This window comes from Pollicipes pollicipes, unplaced genomic scaffold (genome assembly GCF_011947565.3).
Source record: "Pollicipes pollicipes isolate AB1234 unplaced genomic scaffold, Ppol_2.1 Scaffold_4219;HRSCAF=4965_pilon_pilon_pilon, whole genome shotgun sequence".
Classification (NCBI taxonomy): Eukaryota; Metazoa; Arthropoda; class Thecostraca; order Pollicipedomorpha; family Pollicipedidae; genus Pollicipes; species Pollicipes pollicipes.
In genome coordinates, this window is record NW_023596448.1 from 3552885 (window position 1) to 3573592 (window position 20708).

Consider the following 20708-nt stretch of genomic DNA (forward strand, 5'->3'; position numbering starts at 1 on the left):
ACCTCCCCGCGGTCGTAATCCTGTTGTCACGGCGGCCTTTGGTAACTGAGGTATCGCTGCTTGCCATACACACAATTCAAATGCCGCCGGCTCTCATCCGAGACGTGGCGGACATCCGCCCTCGCGAACCAGCGCCCGTTATCAGTCCTCGCCTCTCTGGACTTTGTCTGTTTTAGGCTGTTTCATCCAAGGCCACTATCTCATCCTGACACCGCACCAGGAGCTGGGGCCTTGTCTCCGCTGCCGCAGAAGGCGTTTATCGGTCTTGCGGTGCTCAGTCGTAGTGCTGCAGGCGGTCGTGACGATACAGGACGCCTGCCAGGACTCGCCAGCGTCACACTGCTGGTGGGAACGCCAGCAGCGTCGTGACGCCGTGCTATAGACATCCCGTATGCGCTTTCCAGCGTCATGGTCATTCTGCAGATTGGTTTTTCTTATCACGGCTAACCAATGATAACGATAACTCCGTCATTTGCGCAATGCGTGCTTGGGCTTGCTGTACCGTGCTACTCTGGCATCAAAGCGCGCACAGCGATGCTGATACGCCACCCGTTCCGGACAAGTTCGACGCTTGCCTTTGCTCTCCGTGCCTCGCCCCTGGGCATGGATCTCCGCCGGTCACGTGCGTGTAGCTCGCGTGATTGTACACCACCTCAGGCCGAATGATCCCTGCTCTATTCCCGCCGTGCCATCCCAAATGACGTCGACTTAGGTCAAATTCATAAACCATCCATGTGAAAGAAAATCAGATCGCTAACCGGCTGTGTGACCAGTACAATGCTTTTCTGTGGTCAGAAAAAAGTGTATTGTACATCTAAAGGTGCTCCGAAACGCGTAGTTGTTGTCCGCATTATGCTGAATTCCTTCGACGTTTGGCAATGCATTTGTAGCAAACTGAGAACAGTTTAGTTTGTACATGAAGCTGGATGACATTATCTTCACAAACAGGTAGGGAGGTGGTTACACGCACCGCGCTCGTTAATCTAGCCTCTCTGCTACTGACAACGTAGGCCATTGGCCTTGGGTGACGTCATATGACCTTGCATGCTCTCACGTGGCCTATTGTGACCTCATCATACATTAGAGTGATATCCCAGTATGTTTTCATTGGAGTATTCAAATCCTGCATCCAAAATTGCTCAATAAAGCTGCCTATTTTGAGCTCAGCCTGTGTTGTGCAGAAGGTGCCCATTGAGATAGGACAGGACCGGGGCCAAGGCCATGTTCTCTGTGACCATATGATTGTTGTACATGTAAGTTATACCCTTTTCTTCACATGCAAACACCAAACCACACAAGAATCAGTGAAAATTTCCCTTTGTTTTTCATGAATAAATTTACATGAACATCATATACGAAACATAGTGAAAATTTACCTGGCTTCGGGTTACTAACCTCGCATTTCCTGAAAATCTGAAATAAACTAACTGTAGGTGTTAACATATTCTATTATTATAACAAGTTTGAACAGTGGCAAATGAACTATACAACGTATGTGTGGTCAAAGTTGTTGACATGTTGGTCTCTTTGACCTGACCTTTAAACTTTTTTGTTGGTATGATTCTTTGGCTTACATCTGGAAAGCCATAGGATCAAGCGCTACAAAGGCAATTAAAACATCAAATTACTAACATGCTTTTCCTAGTGCAACGTAAGTGCAATCCATCCTAATCTTGTCACTGTCACTTAATGAGATTGCGGCAGTTTCACTTAGTCAAACTGGGCGACATCGCAGTTCAAGGTGGTAAAACTAGGATGTGATGGTAGAAAGTCTAACGTGAAATTTTGCGGTCAGGGATCTTATGTGAGAACTCAGAAGATCGACTCCATACGAACATTATGGATTCTGTTTGCCCAGCGTCTCAGCCAAAATTATAACAAGCTTGATACCAGGTGCAAATGAAGGAAGTTTTGTAACTGAAGCGCGTTCAGTAATCTCGCACCATATATCGCTGCATTCTTGCACATAATGTTTCTTACAACCTGCCTGAAATAATTTTAGCTAAAAAATACAAGAATGTTTTCCTCAATCAGAGAACAAACAGCATTTCTCACACTGTTGTACGCTTCTCAATCTGTGACCCTGAATCATTGTCTGCACCCTGAAAACCCGTGTGTGCCGCTGCTATGGTGTCGGTGTCGTGACGCTGTCATGGATAGATTCTCCAACCCTTGCCTCGTGTGTCCGCCGACGCCCCTCCGGTGCACACGGCAACGGTGTCTGGGTGAGAGTGCGCATGCGCCGTGACCCCGCCCCGCGTCCTCGCCGGCGTCGGTGTCCGCGCCACCGCGCCGGTGCCCTGACCCGCGCCGTGCCGCGCCGCCAGTGGTGTCCGTGTCGGTGACGTCATCCGAGATATTCGCCGACTGGGCGTGGCTGGAGTCGACCCTGCTGCCGATCGTGCCCGCCTTCGACTCGGACGATGACGTTATGGAGTTCGTCAAGTGCAAGATCGAGAGTCTGGTGGCCCAGCGCTCTGTGCCGGTCGAAGGTGAGGTTCGTTAAGTTGGGATGGGGTGGGGGGCTGCTGAACGGCAGGTTGGTGCGCGGACGTGGTCCTCGGGGATGACTGGGGTTGAAGCAAATGTAGGCTGTTAGGAGCAGTTATGTCATTGATTGCTTGCTTGATGTCGTACAACCAGCGTATCCTGGCATACTGAAGGTCGGTTGTGATCAGCAGAATAGCTCGGGATTGGTTTGAGGCTGCGCGTTAGGCATAATGTTTTCAACAAGGTCTCGGCCTTGTTGAAAACATTGTGCCTAACGCGTAAGCAAGGATGTAGTTTCGCAAAACGAATTGGAATGGTGGGGATGGGACTGAGCAAGGAAAATGACTAAAACTACCCTAGAAATTTACAGAAAATCAAACTTCTCCGCGACTTTGACACACTTTCCTCTCAAACTTGGGGGGGGGGGGAGTTAGAACCAAGTGAAAAGGAAACGTCGCTCTGCTCGTACGCATGTGAGGTGGGTCCGTCAGTCTTAGGCCGCAGTAGCACTGAACCCGTGACCACAACATGGATACCCGCTGCAGGGGAATTAGGTCAGGTCAGGAGACATGCCTGTGACGCACATCGCCGCGGCAGCGAATAACCGCCGCACTGCTACGTGACTCACGGGGATGGGCGGTGCATTGCCTGCACTCGCTCAACTTCATAACTGCTGCACAAGTGAACACCCACACGGCGCGCGTGCGACGCGGCACGCTCCGTGAGCGTCCAATTTCGCTGAGCACGTGAGGCGAGCCGCGTCCTCCCTTTCTCGCCGCGTCCTAGCTGGCGCGCCTGCGCCTCTTGACAAAGCCGTCATTGGCGGAGTCCATGGCCGCCGTCACCAACGGTGCCGCTGTGGGAAAGGCTGGGGCGCGCGGTTTGGCGCTGGCTCGCCGCTGCTGGCGCCCGGTCGGACCGCGCTCGGTAGACTGCGCCGCACGGCTCCCACGCGCGGCGGGTCGGCCGGCCACAGGTGGCTCGCCAGGCGGGCCGGGCGCCCGACCTTTGGAATGTAAAGTGCTGTCCTGTGCACCGGATATGTGCGGGTACAGGGGCGGTGTCACGGATTTTCAGTTAGAGGCAAGGTTTTACGGAAACAAAATGAGACCTCCTCACAAGGGGGGGGGGGGGGGGGTGAGGGGCTCCTGGGCAGTATGGTATTATTCAGGGGGAGGAGCACGTGCCCTTATGAAATTGCGACATGCAGCGGATCGAAGTAAACTCACGTGTAAAATTAAACAGGACATCACCCTTCCGATTCACAAAAGGAGCCTCAAAGTCTAGCAAGCGGCCTGGTTATCCCAAAACGGGACATCCTGATCCGAAACCGTGGTCATGTATTGCATTGAAAGAACCTCCCGTTCCAGAAATAGGGCTCGCTGAATATGAGGGTGCCTTCCAGTCTGGAACAGGGGCCTCCTAGTTCGCAACTCTTGAAACGGTCGTAACCTATCGAACCAGCATATGGGCATCCTTAACACAATACTGGATCTCCTGATCTAGAACATGTGCTACAATAGTCATGATCGTAGTCTCATAGACCAGGAAATGAGCTTTTTGAAACAGGAAATGGTGTTCTGATCCCCATTTATCGCGCTCTGGCCCAGTATGAAGGCCTCCATAACATAAATTTTGGTAATTTGCGCGCAACCACAAATGCTTTTGTTTTGGAATGAGGGTCTCCCAAATATTTAAGGGACAAAAACATACTCTTGCCCCCTGACTGCCGGGGAACTGAACCCACTGCCCCCTCCCCCGCTGCCACTCCGGTCCCTGGATGGGTGTGGATAGCTTTATTGGAGATCATTGTGCTGCCTTTCCTTTGTCTTCTGCCACCGCTGGTACCCATACTCAGGTAATTCGCCGATTTTCGAAGTTTTGAGGGCGTAGCAGGTTTTGTGCTGTAGTTGTTGATGCACTTTGGGGAAACAGCCGACTTCCGGCAAGACAGCTCTGTTGTTCGTGACGGCGAGCGTGGCGTGTCACCACCCCGCTGACGTAATGTGAGATAACGCGGCGTCTTCTCGCGAGCGACCATTCCGGGCCGCCCGGCCCACTCCGGGCCATTCCGGCCCACTCCGGCCCATTCCGGCCCATTCCGGCCCACTCCAGCCCACTCCAGCCCACTCCAGCCCACTCGGGCCACTCCGGGCCGCCTGGCTCACTCCGACCCACTCCGGGCCACCCGGCCGGCGCCCGGCCATCTCACCCGGGCGGTGCCGAAAGTCAAGGGACGATAAGGTGGCGGCCCGACTATCCGGACCGTTGTCGTATCTGCTGGACACGGCCTCGCCCCCAATGCGTGAGAGCCGAGGAGGATTCGCAGTGCAAAGGAGGGCGCTGAAGACGGTGTTCCGCTGCGTTCCGCTGCGTTCCACTGCGTTCCGCTGCGTTCCGTTGCGTTCTGCTGCCTTTTGCTACGTTCCGCTGCGTGCCGCTTCGTGCCGTTGCGTTCCACTGCGTTCCGCCGCATTTCGCTGCGTTCCGCTGCGTTCCGTTGCGTTCTGCTGTGCCACGCTCGGTGCCCGGGTCCGGTCCCAAGCATGTGTTGCCGCCTGTTGGAGCGCACCTTCGCGTGTCTGAAGCGGCGCCTGCTCTCAGACTCGGAGTCGGACTCGTTCAAGTCGACGACCGAGAAGTTCCGGCGCCTGTTCAACGCGCCGGCCGAGGAGAAGCTGGTCAACCATTACTCGTGCAGGTACGGCCCCCACGGCGCCGCTTCCGCCCGCCGCCGCCGCGTCTGCGACGAGCGACGACGCGCTGGGTTGAGGGTGTGTCCCTGGAGGAGCGGGAACTGGCGCGACGAACTCGGAACGGAGCGAGGTTCCGCCTTTTATCGGTGGTTAGGCTCGCTGCGGCAGCAGCCGCCGGCGTACGGAAGGGCAGCGAAAATTCAGCCAAATGATGTGGACCGTTTGAAGCCAGCTTTCTACTCAGATGACAAGGCATGCGTTCGTGTCTGTTGATCATTCGGATGTGAAGCTTTTGACGTTTTTGTCCTTTGCCCTCAATTGCATCACTCATTTTCGTGGCAAGTACCAAGGCAGTTGACACGCCCATATAGGACATGTCAAACATATACAACCGTATATATATATATATATATATATATATATATATATATATATATATATATGCACACGAATTTCCACAAGTTTTGTTTCGTAATCTAGGGGCGGACAAAAACATCGGGGCAAATTGAAGCGGACGCATGCAGTTTGGTATGTAATGGACCATACAGTGACTACACCTTTTACCACTACCGATGCCGCCTTCATAGCCGCCTTCTCAGTGGATGGCGTCGTCCAGCGTCTCAGTCCGTCATGACGGAATTCTGACGAGCATGGATCAATTGAGCTGGACCGCGCCTGGACCGTGACCGACCCGCGCTGACCGGCTCTCTCTCCCGCCGCGGCTGCAGCTACTGGAAGGGCGTGCCGCGCCAGGGCTGGATGTACCTGAGCATCTCGCACCTCTCCTTCTACTCGTTCATCCTGGGCCGCGAGGTTAAGGTGCGGCTCCGCTGGACGGACATTGTCAGCCTGGACAAGTCCAACTCGCTCATCTTCCCCGACAGCATCAAGATCTCGACGCGACAGAAGAGCGTGAGTCAGCGCGCGGCTCGGTGGGGGTGAGGGTGGAAGAAGGAGAGGGGGTAGGGGTAAGGGTAGGGGTGGGGGTAGGGGTAGGGATAGGGATAGGGATAGGGATAGGGATAGGGATAGGGATAGGGATAGGGGTAGGGATAGGGATGGGGGTAGGGGAAGGGGTAGAGGTAGGGATAGAGATAGAGATAGGGATAGGGATAGGGATAGTGGTAGGGGTAGGGGTAGGGGTAGGGGTGGGGGTAAGGGAAGGGGTAATGGTAGGGGTAGAGGAAAGGGAGAGAGGTAGGGGCAAGAGCAGTACGGTGCGCGGTGGGTGCTGTGTGCCCATGCTGCCAGTGGCGATTACGCCCTCACTTGCCGTGAATCTTTGGCGTTTTTGTGTTTTTGTTTTTGACTGGATGCCGCCGTTTGCCACACTTGTTCGATGAACGCCAACGTTGAATTTCGCGCAATCGGTCAAACTTCGTGCCATGCCGTTTAAAACATCGGCCAATCACTGGTATTTGTATGCCTGACGCCAGCGCTGGCCGGCGGCGGCGAGCGTGGCTGTTGCGCTGTTGTATCACGCGGCGAGCGAGTGACGTCTGCGGCGTTGTGTGACGGTCCACCGCGCTCCGCAGTACTTTTTCTCCATGTTCCTGCGTAAGCGGGAGACGTACGACCTAATCGAGCAGCTGGCCAACATCGCCATGCGCCAGCTGATGCGCGAGGAGGGCTTCAGCGAGGACCCCGAGCTGCTCAACAAGATCAGGTGACGCCGGCGGCGCCGCTCGCGAGGATCAGGCGCGGTCGCTGGCGCGGACGGGCCAGTATACCGAGCGGTCCCCACTGCGTGATGTGGGCGGTGCAGTGGGCAGTGACCGCTGAAGGCCGCTCAGTGGGCGCGGTTCAGCGCCGAGCTCTGCGCGCGGCTCTGCGCGCCTGGGCCAGCTCCGCCGGGTCCGGGTGGTGTGGGTGTGGCGGCGCCGGTGGCGCTTCGGTGCCCTTGTTGGGCTTTCCCGGTCATCCATCGCCGGGCGGCGGACCAGCTGCCACGTGGATGTAACTGAAGCCGGGCGTTTGACGCCCCCGGAGCTGCGAGGACGCGGAACTAGCGCGATGGCGGGGGCGGTCTGCAGCTGTTCGTGCTCTGTTTTCCCGAAGCGTCGGCGGATGTTGCTAAAGTTGTGCTCCCATGGGCCTTTACCATCGGCGCGCCGTAATGATCGTCTCCGCCCCTGTTCAGTTGAACGCCGCCGGTTTTGCAGCGCGAGCGCCGTGGGCAAGTTAAGTATAAGTCGAGGCCGCGCGACGAAACGAGAGCCGCGCGGTGGGCGCGTGTTCCGGCCGACCGCGTCATCTGGAGCTCCGACCGGCCGCCGCGACAGCCCTGAGCTGTTCACAACTCCGCGCTGTTATTGCAGGCGGCCCAGGATGGGAGCCGATCGGGCTCCAAGCACTGAGGGTGGGCGGCCGGGGGGGGGGGGGGGGGGGGGAGGTGAGGGGTTGCTGATGCGTCGCTGGCGGGAACGTGGCGTGCTGGCTGAAAAGCCCGTTGTTCCGTCGTTACCAATAGGAGCACGTCGGGGCCGAGTACTGCCAAGTGCTCGGCCGCGCCAAAGGATCCAAGCATGGATCCTTTGGCGCGAATTGTTTATTGGTCGTCGGAGCTCGGTACCGTTTTCTGGCAAACGTGGGCTCCGACGCGTCAAAGGATCCATGCTTGGTCGCCGAGCGGGCCCGGGGAGTGGTGCCAGCCGCGAAAGAATGCGTTCGCTCCGTCTTTTGAGTTGGACTCCTGCGCGCTCGCCGCATGTAGCTTTTGAAATGATGCTGCGATCCGTATGGAAACATGAATAGCGCTCTAGATTGGCTGCAGACTAGCGCCCTAGACCAATCCGGATGTTGTGATAGCAAATGGTTCCATCGCTTGTCTAGATTCACGTGTTCCGTGCAGCATACGTGATGCTCCACCGTCTATATGCGGAACGCGGCGCCCCGAAGCCTAGTAAACCTGACCATGCCCTGCGCTGCCGCCGGCGAATCTGTCGGACCGCCTGCTGTGCCAGACGCTGAACACGGAGGTCTCGGGTGCGACTCTCTCACCGCGGGGGGGGGGGGGGCTGACAGAGCGGCACCAGCTAAGAACGTAGCTCAGCCTAGGCGTTGCTTGGGCCATGGTATACGCGGAAAGGTGTCCTTATTGCGGGCGCTGTGTGGTCCGAAGCCCGCGCACCGCAGCGTGCGTTGTGAGGTGCTCTCGCGGGCTTGACCACCCGTTGCGGCATTCGTCTGACCTCGGCGCTGTTCCGCAGCCGCAACGTGTCGCGGAAGACGCCCGGACTGAAGCGCGACCTGGACGCGCGCGCGCACAGCGAGGCGTATCGCAGCAACTTCCGGCTGCCCTGCGCCGAGAAGCTGGACGGTCGCGCCGACTGCACGCTCTGGACGCCGTACAACAAGCAGCACGTCTGGGGCACGCTCTACATCAGCATGAACTTCGTCTGCTTCGAGAGCCGGGTCAGTTGGGGGAGATGGAGGACGAGCGGAGGGCGGGGCGTGGAGCCCGGCGAACAGCGTCTCGGGCCTAGTCTCTCAGCTTGGGAGGGAGAGGAGAGGGAGAGGAGAGGGAGAGGGAGAGGGAGAGGGAGAGGGAGAGGGAGAGGGAGAGGGAGGGGGAGAGGGAGAGGAAGAGGGAGAGGGAGAGGGAGAGGGAGAGGGAGAGGGGGAGGGAGAGGGAGAAGGAGAGGGAGGGGAGGGGAAAGGAGAGGAGGGGCCGCCAGGCCGTGGCGGTGCGTGGAAAGGACCGGCCAGCTGCGCACCGTTCAGCGGCGAACTGTTGCCGCTCCAGTGCGACCGGAGCTCAGACGCTCCACGGCTGCCTCGTTCGTGACCGCCATCTGCATGCGGCGGGCGGAGCGAGCCGTCTTCCTTTGCCGCCATCAGTCAGGAGAGCCGACAGGGAAGGGCGCTCTGATACGTCACGCCGACCGGCGGTGTTGACGGCGCGCTGATTGGAGTGGGCGCTCTGTTTCGGGCGCCCCTCCCGCAGCTGTGTACGCGGAGCGCGCGGACGAGCGGGCGGGAGCGGTGCTGGCCGTCGTGGCGCCAGCGCGTGTCGCTGAACTTTGCTCGCGGCCGGCCGGTGTCGGCGGCCGGCGCGGCGGCGCGAGGCGAGACGACCGCGGCGCCCACGATGCCGGCACCGATCGCCGCCGGCCGGCGGGAGAGGTGAAGCGGACCGCTTCGTCCCAGGCGTGTCCTGGTGGGGTCCCACACCGGGCAGCCTCGGCCGGGTGTGGGGAGAACTCGGGCTGGGAATGAGGGGGGCTGGGGCTGGGAGTGAGGGGAGCTCGGGCTGGGAGTGGTCAGAGCTCGGGCTGGGAATGGGGAGGTCGGGCTGGGAATGAGGAGAGCTCGGGCTGGGAGTGGGGAAAGCTCGGGCTGGGAGTGGTGAGAGCTCGGACTGGGAGTGGTGAGAACTCGAACTGGGAGTGGGGAGAGCTCGGACTGGGAGTGATGAGAGCTCGGGCTGGGAGTGGTGAGAGCTCGGGCTGGGAGTGGTGAGAACTCGGCCTGGGAGTGGTGAGAGCTCGGGCTGGGAGTGGGGAGAGCTCGGGCTGGGAGTGGTGAGAGCTCGGGCTGGGAGTGGTGAGAGCTCGGGCTGGGAGTGAGGAGAGCTCGGGCTGGGAATGGGGAGAGCTCGGGCTGGGAGTGGGGAAAGCTCGGGCTGGGAGTGGTGAGAGCTCGGGCTGGGAGTGGGGAGAGCTCGGACTGGGAGTGGTGAGAGCTCGGGCTGGGAGTGGTGAGAGCTCGGGCTGGGAGTGGTGAGAGCTCGGGCTGGGAGTGGGGAGAGCTCGGGCTGGGAGTGGTGAGAGCTCGGGCTGGGAGTGGTGAGAGCTCGGGCTGGGAGTGGGGAGAGCTCGGGCTGGGAGTGGTGAGAACTCGAACTGGGAGTGGGGAGAGCTCGGACTGGGAGTGATGAGAGCTCGGGCTGGGAGTGGTGAGAGCTCGGGCTGGGAGTGGTGAGAACTCGGGCTGGGAGTGGTGAGAACTCGGACTGGGAGTGGGGAGAGCTCGGACTGGGAGTGATGAGAGCTCGGGCTGGGAGCGGGGAGGGCTCGGACTGGGAGTGGGGAGAGCTCGGACTGGGAGTGATGAGAGCTCGGGCTGGGAGCGGGGAGGGCTCGGACTGGGAGTGGGGAGAGCTCAGGCTGGGAGCGAAGGGGCTCGGGCTAGGAGTGAGACCGGTACCTCGAGCTGGCAGTGACCCTGTCACGGTGCTGGGCCGCTGACCCGGGCTGTGTTCTAGCACGCGCTGCCGGCGCCGGCCCCGACTGGGTCGCGCCGCCCCGCCCGGCGTGGGGTACCCGGACACTGGCTGACCGACGAGACCCCGACCAGGGCGCGGGTAGGTGCCGGCCGCCGAGACAGACAACAGCATGCCTGCCGCCTGGGCAGGGGAACGCCGACGAGACAGACGCATGCGGTGCCGGCAGCGTGGGACGTTTTGGGTAGCTGTAGGGGTGATATGTTTGGCACAACTGCGAATGGAGGGGCCTCTTGGTAAGTGCGGCATGATTGTGACGTAGCTCGACAGGAACAGAGCGAGGGTTTTAAGTTGGCGGCTTGCGCCCGCGTAAGACGGTTTCATTAGCGTATTTGACGGGAGCGATGTTTGGTTTGAAGTAGTACTCACCCAACCTTCCCACTGGAACCGCATACCTCCGTCAACTAATAACCCCGTCACCTACCGCTGAGACAGCAGAATAAAACCGAGAAACAACACCAGTGGCCAGGCGTGCTGCGGTAGCGTGGCATATTGCGCAACATTAAGTCTTACGCAATTTCCAGTCAAACATTTTCGTGAACGCGAACTTGAGATGTCGCTCGCGCCATTGAAGTTTCACCCGAAGAAGTTGTCGAGCTGGCGCGTCCCGTGATGCGGGCTGTGCCGCCGCCGGCAAGCTGGGCCGGCGGTCTGGCGGGTCGGATTACGGGGGTTACGTGCTGTCTGGTGGTGACGCGGGGCGAAGTTTGAGAATGTTCACGTGTATGAGCCACGTGCGGAAGTCTGGCGCTGCGGCCGGCACCGAAACTCTGCTGCTGGCAGGCGGGCGACGGTACGCACGAACACATTTATGGAACGAGATTGGTTGATTGGACTTTGGAGATATTGCTTCGCGAAGTGGAAGGGAGAACGTCTAACGTCGTTGCCGCATTCTCGATTCTCGACTCCGCATTGGCGTCGGATAAGCCGCGCCGCGCTCAGCTGACACTGGCAGGAGAGGGTTGTAACGCCGGCTTTGCCAGCACCCCGTCAGCCGTCTGCCGAGTGGCCCCGCCCGCGCCGGAGTCGTGACACCCCGCAGTTCGCCGCAGGGGTCTGGTCAGCCGTCTTTTGAGTGGCCCCGCCCGCGCATGAGTCGGGACACCCCGCAGTTCGCCGCAGGGGTCCTGTCAGCCGTCTGTCGAGTGGCCCCGCCCGCGCCGGAGTCGTGACACCCCGCAGTTCGCCGCAGGGGCCCTGTCAGCCGTCTGCCGAGTGGCCCCGCCCGCGCCGGAGTCGTAACGCCCCGCAGTTCACCGCGGGGGTCCTGTCAGCCGTCTGTCGAGTGGCCCCGCCCGCGCCGGAGTCGTGACACCCCACAGTTCGCCGCAGGGGTCCTGTCAGCCGTCTGTCGAGTGGCCCCGCCCGCGCCGGAGTCGTGACACCCCGCAGTTCGCCGCAGGGGTCCTGTCAGCCATCTGCCGAGTGGCCCCGCCCGCGCCGGAGTCGTAACGCCCCGCAGTTCACCGCATGGCGAACTGCTCGTCACTCAAACCAGCGTGCGTCTGTACCCTGCCTCCGGCCTGTTCCCCGGACGGGCACACGCCGTGAGCGTGACAGAGAGCGGAACCGGCCGCTGCTCAGAGTCCTTTGCCCCCTTCCGCCCGCGCCGCTGGCCCGGCGCTGGCGCTGACTGGCGGGAGCTGCTGCTCGGAGGGTTACGCCGCTGCTGACCAGCGTCGCTGGCTCAGGGCTTCCGGCGCTGGCGCTGACTGGCGGGAGCTGCTGCTCGGAGGGTAACGCCGCTGCTGACCAGCGTCGCTGGCTCAGGGCTTCCGGCGCTGGCGCTGACTGGCGGGAGCTGCTGCTCGGAGGGTAACGCCGCTGCTGACCAGCGTCGCTGGCTCAGGGCTTCCGGCGCTGGCGCTGACTGGCGGGAGCTGCTGCTCGGAGGGTAACGCCGCTGCTGACCAGCGTCGCTGGCTCAGGGCTTCCGGCGCTGGCGCTGACTGGCGGGAGCTGCTGCTCGGAGGGTAACGCCGCTGCTGACCAGCGTCGCTGGCTCAGGGCTTCCGGCGCTGGCGCTGACTGGCGGGAGCTGCTGCTCGGAGGGTAACGCCGCTGCTGACCAGCGTCGCTGGCTCGGGGCTTCCGGCGCTGGCGCTGACTGGCGGGAGCTGCTGCTGGAGGGTAACGCCGCTGCTGACCAGCGTCGCTGGCTCAGGGCTTCCGGCGCTGGCGCTGACTGGCGGGAGCTGCTGCTCGGAGGGTAACGCCGCTGCTGACCAGCGTCGCTGGCTCAGGGCTTCCGGCGCTGGCGCTGACTGACGGGAGCTGCTGCTCGGAGGGTGACGCCGCTGCTGACCAGCGCCGCTGGCTCAGGGCTCACACGGCAGCACGGACGACTTGCTCGCCGCTCTTGCTGACGGAATGGGGCTCGGTTCAGACACCCCAGCGTGCAGACTGCGCTGCTGGCACCGTGTTCCCGCCTGGGTCCAGCGTTCTGAGCACCAGCGTGCGGACTCAGGCGTGCGTGCGGCTATGGGTGCGCTCGGGTAGCGTAATCGTGTAGACGGGAGTACGGCTGGGGGCTGTGTGCCTGCTCATGCGTGTGTGTGGCAGACATACGTGCGCAGTCGCTCTTGCGTGCGAGGGCGTGATTGGGTAGGTGTGTGCATGTGCGTGTGATTGTACTGTGAACACGTCGGCGTCCGTTACATCGTTTTTGAGACACGTGTGTATTGTGTTGTCATCCCTGGAAAGAAACACGCGCCGACCAATCAACGGGCATCGATGCCCGCTCTTGTTGATGCGTTTCCAAAGGTTGTACAGCCCACCTGGTTGGCTTGTTGCGCTGTTCGAGTGGCGGGGGCCGGATGCGTGATTGCTATGGACGGGGTGTTTGTGGGGGCCCACGCTCGGTGGTTGGTGGCGTTAGGTGGTCACGATGCTGGTGGTGTCGGCACGTGCCGTCGGGGCGGAGACAAAGCTGACTTTTCCGATGCCGCACCTGTTGTTTGGAAGAAACCGCGGCTTCGATGTAGCGTCCGGTGTCCGTCGTCAAACTTGTCGTATGCGCTTCCTGGCACGGACAGCTCTCTGGCCCCGGTCGTTCTGTGGCGGTGCGCGCGCCGTCGCCGGGAAGCACGGGACCGGCACTGCTGATGGTTCTCGACCCCGCCCGGACCCTGAGAAGCCTCTAACCAGGCCCTCGCTCTAAACGGACCCCCAGATCTTCTCATGGCCCGGCTCCTAACCGCCCCTGGCCCGGCCCCTGATGAATCCCTGAACGACCTCTGCCCACCCTCGAGGAACCCCTGACCGGCCCTGACATCTGACCGCCCCTACCCCCCTCCCCGTTCGCCCCTAACATCTGGCCACCCCGACCCTCCTCCCTGCCCGCCCCTGACGGGCCCCTGATCTGTCCGTCGCCAGGTGAAGGGCCTGGTGTCGCTGATGGTGTCCCTAACATCTGACCACCCGCCCCTCCTCCCCGCCTGCCCCTGACTGGCCCCCGATCTGCCCGTCGCCAGGTGAAGGGCCTGGTGTCGCTGATCGTGCCCCTGCGCGACGTCTCGCTGGTGGAGCGGGCCGACTCGCCGGGCTGCACGCAGGACCTGTCGTCGGCCATCTGCGTCTCGATGAAGCACCGCCAGAGCTTCCTGTTCGCCCAGGTGGCCGACCGCGACTTCGTGCTCGAGCGGATCGCCGAGTTCCTGGCCCGGCTCACCACCTGCGCGGCGGCGTGAGTGTGTGTGTGGGGGGGGGGGGGGGGGGAGCGGCGGCCGAGAGGCGGGGCACGCGGGGAGGTCTGCCGACGCGCGCCGGCGGCCGGCACGAGCGTGCCACACGCCCCGTCCGCGATCCTGTTGGGGGAGAACGCTCGCGCTGCTGGCGTGGTTGGCGACGTTGCTGTCGTCGTCGGTGGCCGGCGAGGCCGTGCTGGTAGGTGCGCGTCGGCTGGTTGTTTGGTTGGCGTGCGGCTGCATCCAGCTCGACGGCGATGAGCTGGCGCACACGATTGGGGACGTGGTCTTTTGGCGGCTTTGCGCTATGTCCTGTGGGCTGTAACACAGCTCGGGCGGGCGCCATCCCGCGTCCTGGTTGTGTTCGGCGGATGATCACGCTCGTCTGCGCGTGCTGAGCGCCGGCTGTCACGACGTCGTTTATTGGTGCTCATGGCTGCCGCCTCCTGTCAGCGTCCACTGACTGTGGCGCCGATGCCATGGTCCAGTCTCCGACGTGTAGCGTCGCCCAGCGGTCACCATGGCAACGCTCTGTGTGGACAGACCGAGCGCTGATCGAGTCAGCATCCAGAGCGTGTCGTCCAACAGTTCGGGTTACATTGTTGTCGACTCGGATCAGCAGGGCAAGTCACAAGGTAAAACCCGACCCGCCACGGTCACGCACGCGCTTCGGAACACCTGTCGCGGGCTGGTGGCTGGCTTGGCGGCCGGCCATGTTTCCATGAAACACACTGAAACGTCGTGTTGTGCATATATCGATAGGATTATTTGCCAAATATACCATGGCGAAAGCCTGGCGTCGCACAATGAAACGTGTAGTGACCGTGAAAGGTGTGGTGGAAACATCTGTTAAGCTGGCTGTGCGACGTGTCTTGGTGTGCGTGCGGCGCGTCGAAGTGCGCCGCTCGGCGCATGCGAGCGCCTCTGCCGTTGGGGTCCGCCGCTGAGCGTGAGGCGTCGCTGCCGACAGGGGGCGCCCAGGAGCCGTGGGAGCTGCAGCCGCCGCTGATGTACCAGTTCCCCAGCCCCGCCTCGCCGGAGACCACCGGCCGGCAGCTGAAGAAGGAGGTGAGCTGTTACCGCTCCCTGTGTCCGTGTCCGTGTCCGTGTCCGTGTCCGTGTCCGTGTCCGTGTCCGTGTCCGTGTCCGTGCCCGTGCCCGTGCCTGTGCCTGTGCCTGTGCCTGTGTCCGTGCTCGTACCCGTGCCCGTGCCCGCGCCCGTGCCCGTGCCCGTGCCCGTGCCCGTGCCCGTCGCAGTCGCAGTCGCCATCCTACTCGCCCTCATCCTTGTCCCGGTTTCCGCTCCCGTTGCCGTAGCCTTGCCGTCGAATGTCGGCGCACCGTCTTCATCTGGCCGTTTGTACTGACATCTTTCACTCACCCCATTATGCGTTGGCCAGCCCACGTCTGTCTCGCCCTGTTAAGCATGTGTGCGCGTCTACAGGCTCTAGCGCTCGGGTCTGGCCCTGCTCTCGCTATGACCGTGCCAGAGGGCCCGCCGCCTCGGGCCCGGCGGTGACGCCCCTACCCCTCCCTGGCTGCAGGAGCAGTGGGAGCACCTCTTCGACGAGTACGGCCACGGCATGACCATGTACCGCACCTCGGCCACCAGTCAGCTGGTGCTCAAGGGCATCCCCTCGACGCTGCGGGCCGAGCTCTGGATGCTCTTCTCAGGTGGGGCAGCCGAGCTCTGTGTGCTCTTCTCAGGTGGGACAGCCGAGCTCTGGGTGCTCTTCTCAGGTGGGGCAGCGAAGCTCTGGGTGCTCTTCTCAGATAGGGCAGCCGAGAGCCTTGGGCGCTCTGTTCGCGTGTGAGTGGCCAGGCGCTGACCCTAGCGGCCGGCGGCCACTGGGAAGGTCATTGCTCGGGGTCGGTGTGACATTTAACACCTAAGTTAGGTCATTTAGCGTCGCCATCTGTTACGTTGATTGCTGTGGGGCGGAACTCGCGGCCGGGGGCCTGGCTCAAAGCCCGCGACTTTCTGCACGCGGTTGTGAGGTGAAGACTTGTCAAGCTGAGGTGCACTGGGTGCGGGACATGGCGCTCAGCTCGTACTGATTAGTTTTTCAATTACCTTATCGCAACGTGCGGAGGCATGCGCTTTTCGACTAGCGCGTGGCCGCGTGACATTGTGACGAAATCCAATGTAACGGGTCAACGGCTAAATATCTGCACTGATCATTTTACCTTAGAAAAGGTCAGTCGTGCCCGTTCATCGGCCGGCCATCCCACTGCGCCCGCCTGCAGTCGTATGCCGCTCTTCCCGCCGCCTGGCGTCTAACATCAACACTCGAACTTCAGGCGCCTGCCACGAGATGGCGACACACCCGGGCTACTACGTGCAGCTGGCGCAGCGGGCGCGCTCGGTGCGGTGCCCGGCGGCGGACGAGATCGAGCGCGACCTGCACCGCTCGCTGCCCGAGCACCAGGCCTTCCAGTCGCCCACCGGCATCAACGCCCTGCGTCGCGTGCTCACCGCCTACGCTCTGCGCAACCCCAACATCGGTCAGCAGCTGGGAGGTGGTGGGGCGGGGGAACTCCAGCGTCAGGCAGTGGGCCGGCGCGGGGGGAACTCCAGCGTCGAGCAGTGATGGTGGGGCGGGGGAACTCCAGCGTCGAGCAGTAGTGATGGGTGAAGGGAGGAAAGAGGCTGCTGGTAACATTCCAGCATCGGTCAGTGGTGGGGGGCACCGTCTACAAAACGCCAATGCCAGTCGGTGATGGCGACCTTCTGAGGGAGGAACCCTAACATCGGTCAGTGCTGCCGGGATTGAAGCGGGTGCGAGGTTGGAGGCTCGGATAGATCTTGTGATAGGATCGATTGCGATGAAGTGTTAGCGCAGGAGACACATATATGGTCTGCATGAGCAGATGATGCTACTTTCTCGACAGAAACCGAGTGCTCGGTTGATCAGCGACTGTCTATATCTCAGCAGCTGGGCGAAAGTCCGCCACTTGCCGTCCTGCGCGCCTCTGAGCCGCTGCCAAGAGCTCATCGCGACCTGACTTGCGCTCTGCCCCGCGGCCGCAGGCTACTGCCAGGCCATGAACATCGTGGCGTCGGTGCTGCTGCTGTACTGCTCCGAGGAGCAGGCCTTCTGGCTGATGGTGGCCATCTGTGAGCGGCTGCTGCCAGACTACTACAACACGAAGGTGGGAGGGGGTGAGAGTCGGCCGGGTCACTCCCCCAGGCCAGCCGCGGCCTTACGCGCCATCGTTGTGGCTGGAGAAAGGCTGACTCTGCCCAGGAACCACCCGCAGCCCACAGGGCGACGAGTGAGTGGGTGGGTGGGGAAGGGTACGCGGAGAGAGCTGTGTGTTCACGTTGACACCCAGCTGTTGCCCATGGCGTGTTGCAGTACCAAGGCGTGGCAGGGAAGGCAGAGTGGGGTGTAGGGAGGGGGTTCCTACCCATCTGGGGACCTTGGAGAGAGCCTGAACGTGCGAGGGAGCTGGTCTGCACGTGGCCACGTCCTCCTGGAACATGGCCGTGGAATGAGGCGTCTAGCAACTCTGTTACTCCAGTACTCCTCATCTGACACTGCAGACGTCCGGCGTCAGGTGCCCCATCACCGCGGCCACCGCGATGCTGAGCTACTGACCGGGTCAGGCTGTTCCTTGAACCGGTCACGGGGTTCGCGCGTCCGGGCCCCACATGGGGCGGCCCGGTGATTACACTGTTGAACAGCCGCCACTCACACCAGCACCGCGGCGGCCGAGCGGACGAGTGTGACCGACTGTGGGCCGGGTTTGAAGCGTGCGCGGCTAGAGCGCAAACGCCTGGAGTCGTCGCCATCTAACTGCGCTGCCCCAGTGCGGTGTGGTGGCCGTCCGCTTGTTGGCTTTTTGAGTTACCGGCTGTGACCGCAAATGGTGTGCCGTGTACGCCAAGGTTATTGGCATGTCCAGAGCTACCTAGCGCAAGTCCTGGATCGTCTGAGTCGCACTGCTGGTCAGGTTGTGAGAGCGCTGGTGGCACCAGGGGTGCTGGAGGACCTGGCCTCTGATGTTGATCTGTTGCTCAGGTGGTTGGAGCGCTGGTGGACCAGAGGATGCTGGAGGACCTGACCTGATGTTGATCTGTCGCTCAGGTGGTGGGAGCGCTGGTGGACCAGGGGGTGTACTGGAGGACCTGATCTCGGTGGAGTTGCCCGACCTCTACACCAAGCTGGAGCAGCTGGGCGTGGTGGGCATGATCTCCCTCTCCTGGTTCCTCACCATCTTCCTCAGGTACGCCGGCGGGTTAACCGCCTCCGCTGACGCCCCTGCGCTCTCGGGGTGGATTAGTCATGCTGACACGGCTGGAGATGGCCGTGGCAGGTGGCGCTTACAATCGGGTAGCCTTCACTTCTGCCTCCGCACAGAGAATCTGGCTGCCTTTCGTGATCACGTTTTATGAGTGCAAACAGACCACGGTGTGACGCATTTCCAGCAATGCCTTCGCGTTGATTAGTTCTTTTCGGACTGGATTCGTGTGGTGTTTGGTGTACATGGTAATGGACGCTGCTCACGAGGCTTGGTATCGCTAGGAACCGTTGCAGGGCACTGAGCAACAGACGCGTTCAGATGCGTTGTGGAGACCAACCGAGGATGCGATGGTCAAAGTGACGCTGCGACTGGTTGTGGAATTGCGGGCCAAAAAAGGATAACGTGATGTTAATCCTCAGTATTGTAATTTCCCGGACTGGTGAGTAGTCGGGACGAGCTACCACCCGCTGAACTTTGTCCCGGTGAAAGTCCGTGCGTCATAACCATCCGCCGGCCTTCAGATCGCTCCGAAATCCTGTCCTTGCGTTCCGACCGGCTGGCCTGTCGCCGGTTCCACCCAGCCCCTCCCTGACGCTCCAGCCCCTCTGACGCCCCCAGCCCATCCCTGAAGCCCCCTGTCCTTCCCTAGCGCCCGCCCCCCCCCCTCCCCCCAGCCCCTCCCTGATGCTCCAAGTCACTCCCTGACGCCCCGGCCCCTCCCTGACTTCGCCTCGCTCTCCCCCCGCCAGCGTGATGCCGTTTGAGTCGGCGGTGAACGTGATGGACTGCTTCCTGTTCGACGGTGCTCGCACCAACTTCATGGTGGCGCTGGCCGTGCTGGATGCCAACCGGGCCGCCCTGGAGGGTGAGCGTCGAGCGCCGGTCCGGCCGGGGCTAGGAGACCGCGAGGTTTCGTGAAGATTGGGGAGCCATCTTCGAGCGTGATGGCGCTACCCTCCCAGTAGTCGTTGCGTCGATTTGTCCCATTTCCTTTTTTACAAAGCCCGGCTTGTTTCGGTACGCATTGATTCAATGCTTGCAAACTTTACGGTGACGTTCCCTGTACATTGCTGGCACGTTCTAAGTGATCGAAGTACTTGAGTGACTTGTACGCACTATGTATGCGCCGAAGGGTGCGATCTCGTGCACTGTATCGCCCTCCCCCCCCCCCCCGTATAATATTTTGACTTGTCTGCCCAGACATCATCAAGTACACGCTCTCCCAGCGTCGTTGGGGCGGTCCCTGTCGCCCGTCGCCGCCTGCCCCGATATGACGCCGGCCGCCGCACAGACTGTCGCGACGACGGCCGAGGGCGATGACGTTGCCTGTGCCGGTACCTGGAGGCCGTCACCAACTCGGACATTCCCGGGTGCGCGTCGGCCAGTCGGTGTTCTACACACTACTACAAGCCCGACACCAAACACCTGGTCATTCGCCGCCGGCCGCCGCCGCGGCCGCGCGCCTGCATGGTGACGTCCCGGCGGATCGTGCACTTACACGGGAGGGGAGTCTGCCACGTGCCGTCACGAGCTCATGGCAAGCTCGGTGGGAGGCTGGGTTAGAAAACCACATTTACGCACGCTGTTCAGGGACTCGTCTCTTCCACACTGCATGTAAAGATAACTGCTGATATTGTTCTTGGTCGTTCAAACCTCAGCACTGTAATATACACAGGAGATTCGGTGGCGCTTTGCTAAAGCATGGTCGCGAAATGGCCTGGGCAGTCGTTGCGCCTGTAATCACCAATAACTAACTGCTGAGGGCATCTTTCCTCGGTCTGCTTGAAGTCCTGCTGCGGCTGGCGCTGCGCCTGTCAGATGGCCATCACATTCAGAAGGCCTCACCTTGTGCTCCGCACGCCTGATACGTCTGGCTGTCGAAATATTTTTGCACGATTGTGGTACATGTCATGGTTGTGGCATGCACCTGTATCGTCATTGTGAGAGGAAATCAACGCCGTCTTCGCCACGTAGGAGTGGAGGATGAGTGTCGACGCTTCGGGCTAATACCGTCCTGTCCACACCCGCGAAATCCTGGTGCCGCAAAGGGGCGTTGGCCGCAATCTGATGTCAAGCGAGAGCCCGCAACTTCCGCCACCGCGTGGTCTCAGGCGCGGGGTAAGCGCGATAATCAGCATTGGAAATACTGGCTGAAAATACGCTGCTCCGAGTGCCATTCAGAGCGCCGTTCGGTGCTGGGAGCGCGCCGCTCGTTACCGGTCCGAGCCCGTGGTGGCTACTTGAGCTCATTTGGAGGCGGCGTGACTCGCGGCGACGTTCCGGTTACTGGTCCGAGCCCGTGGTGGGCTACTTGAGCTCATTTGGAGGCGGCGTGACTTGCGACGACGCTCCGGTTACCGGTCC

At 61.3% G+C, this 20708-nt stretch overlaps 1 protein-coding gene across 1 annotated transcript in view; it reads left to right on the top strand.

The window, feature by feature from the left end:
* The window catches only part of LOC119095684 (TBC1 domain family member 9-like), a 43602-nt gene that overhangs the window by 13311 nt on the left and 9583 nt on the right, over positions 1-20708 (top strand). Inside the window, 16 exon segments of the mRNA XM_037218540.1 lie at positions 2328-2492; positions 5095-5191; positions 5915-6098; positions 6722-6852; positions 8396-8600; positions 13884-14095; positions 14640-14731; positions 15067-15164; positions 15641-15770; positions 16398-16601; positions 17128-17249; positions 18188-18211; positions 18214-18326; positions 19094-19209; positions 19636-19657; positions 19730-19772. Coding sequence (XP_037074435.1) covers positions 2328-2492; positions 5095-5191; positions 5915-6098; positions 6722-6852; positions 8396-8600; positions 13884-14095; positions 14640-14731; positions 15067-15164; positions 15641-15770; positions 16398-16601; positions 17128-17249; positions 18188-18211; positions 18214-18326; positions 19094-19209; positions 19636-19657; positions 19730-19772 — 1958 coding nt within the window.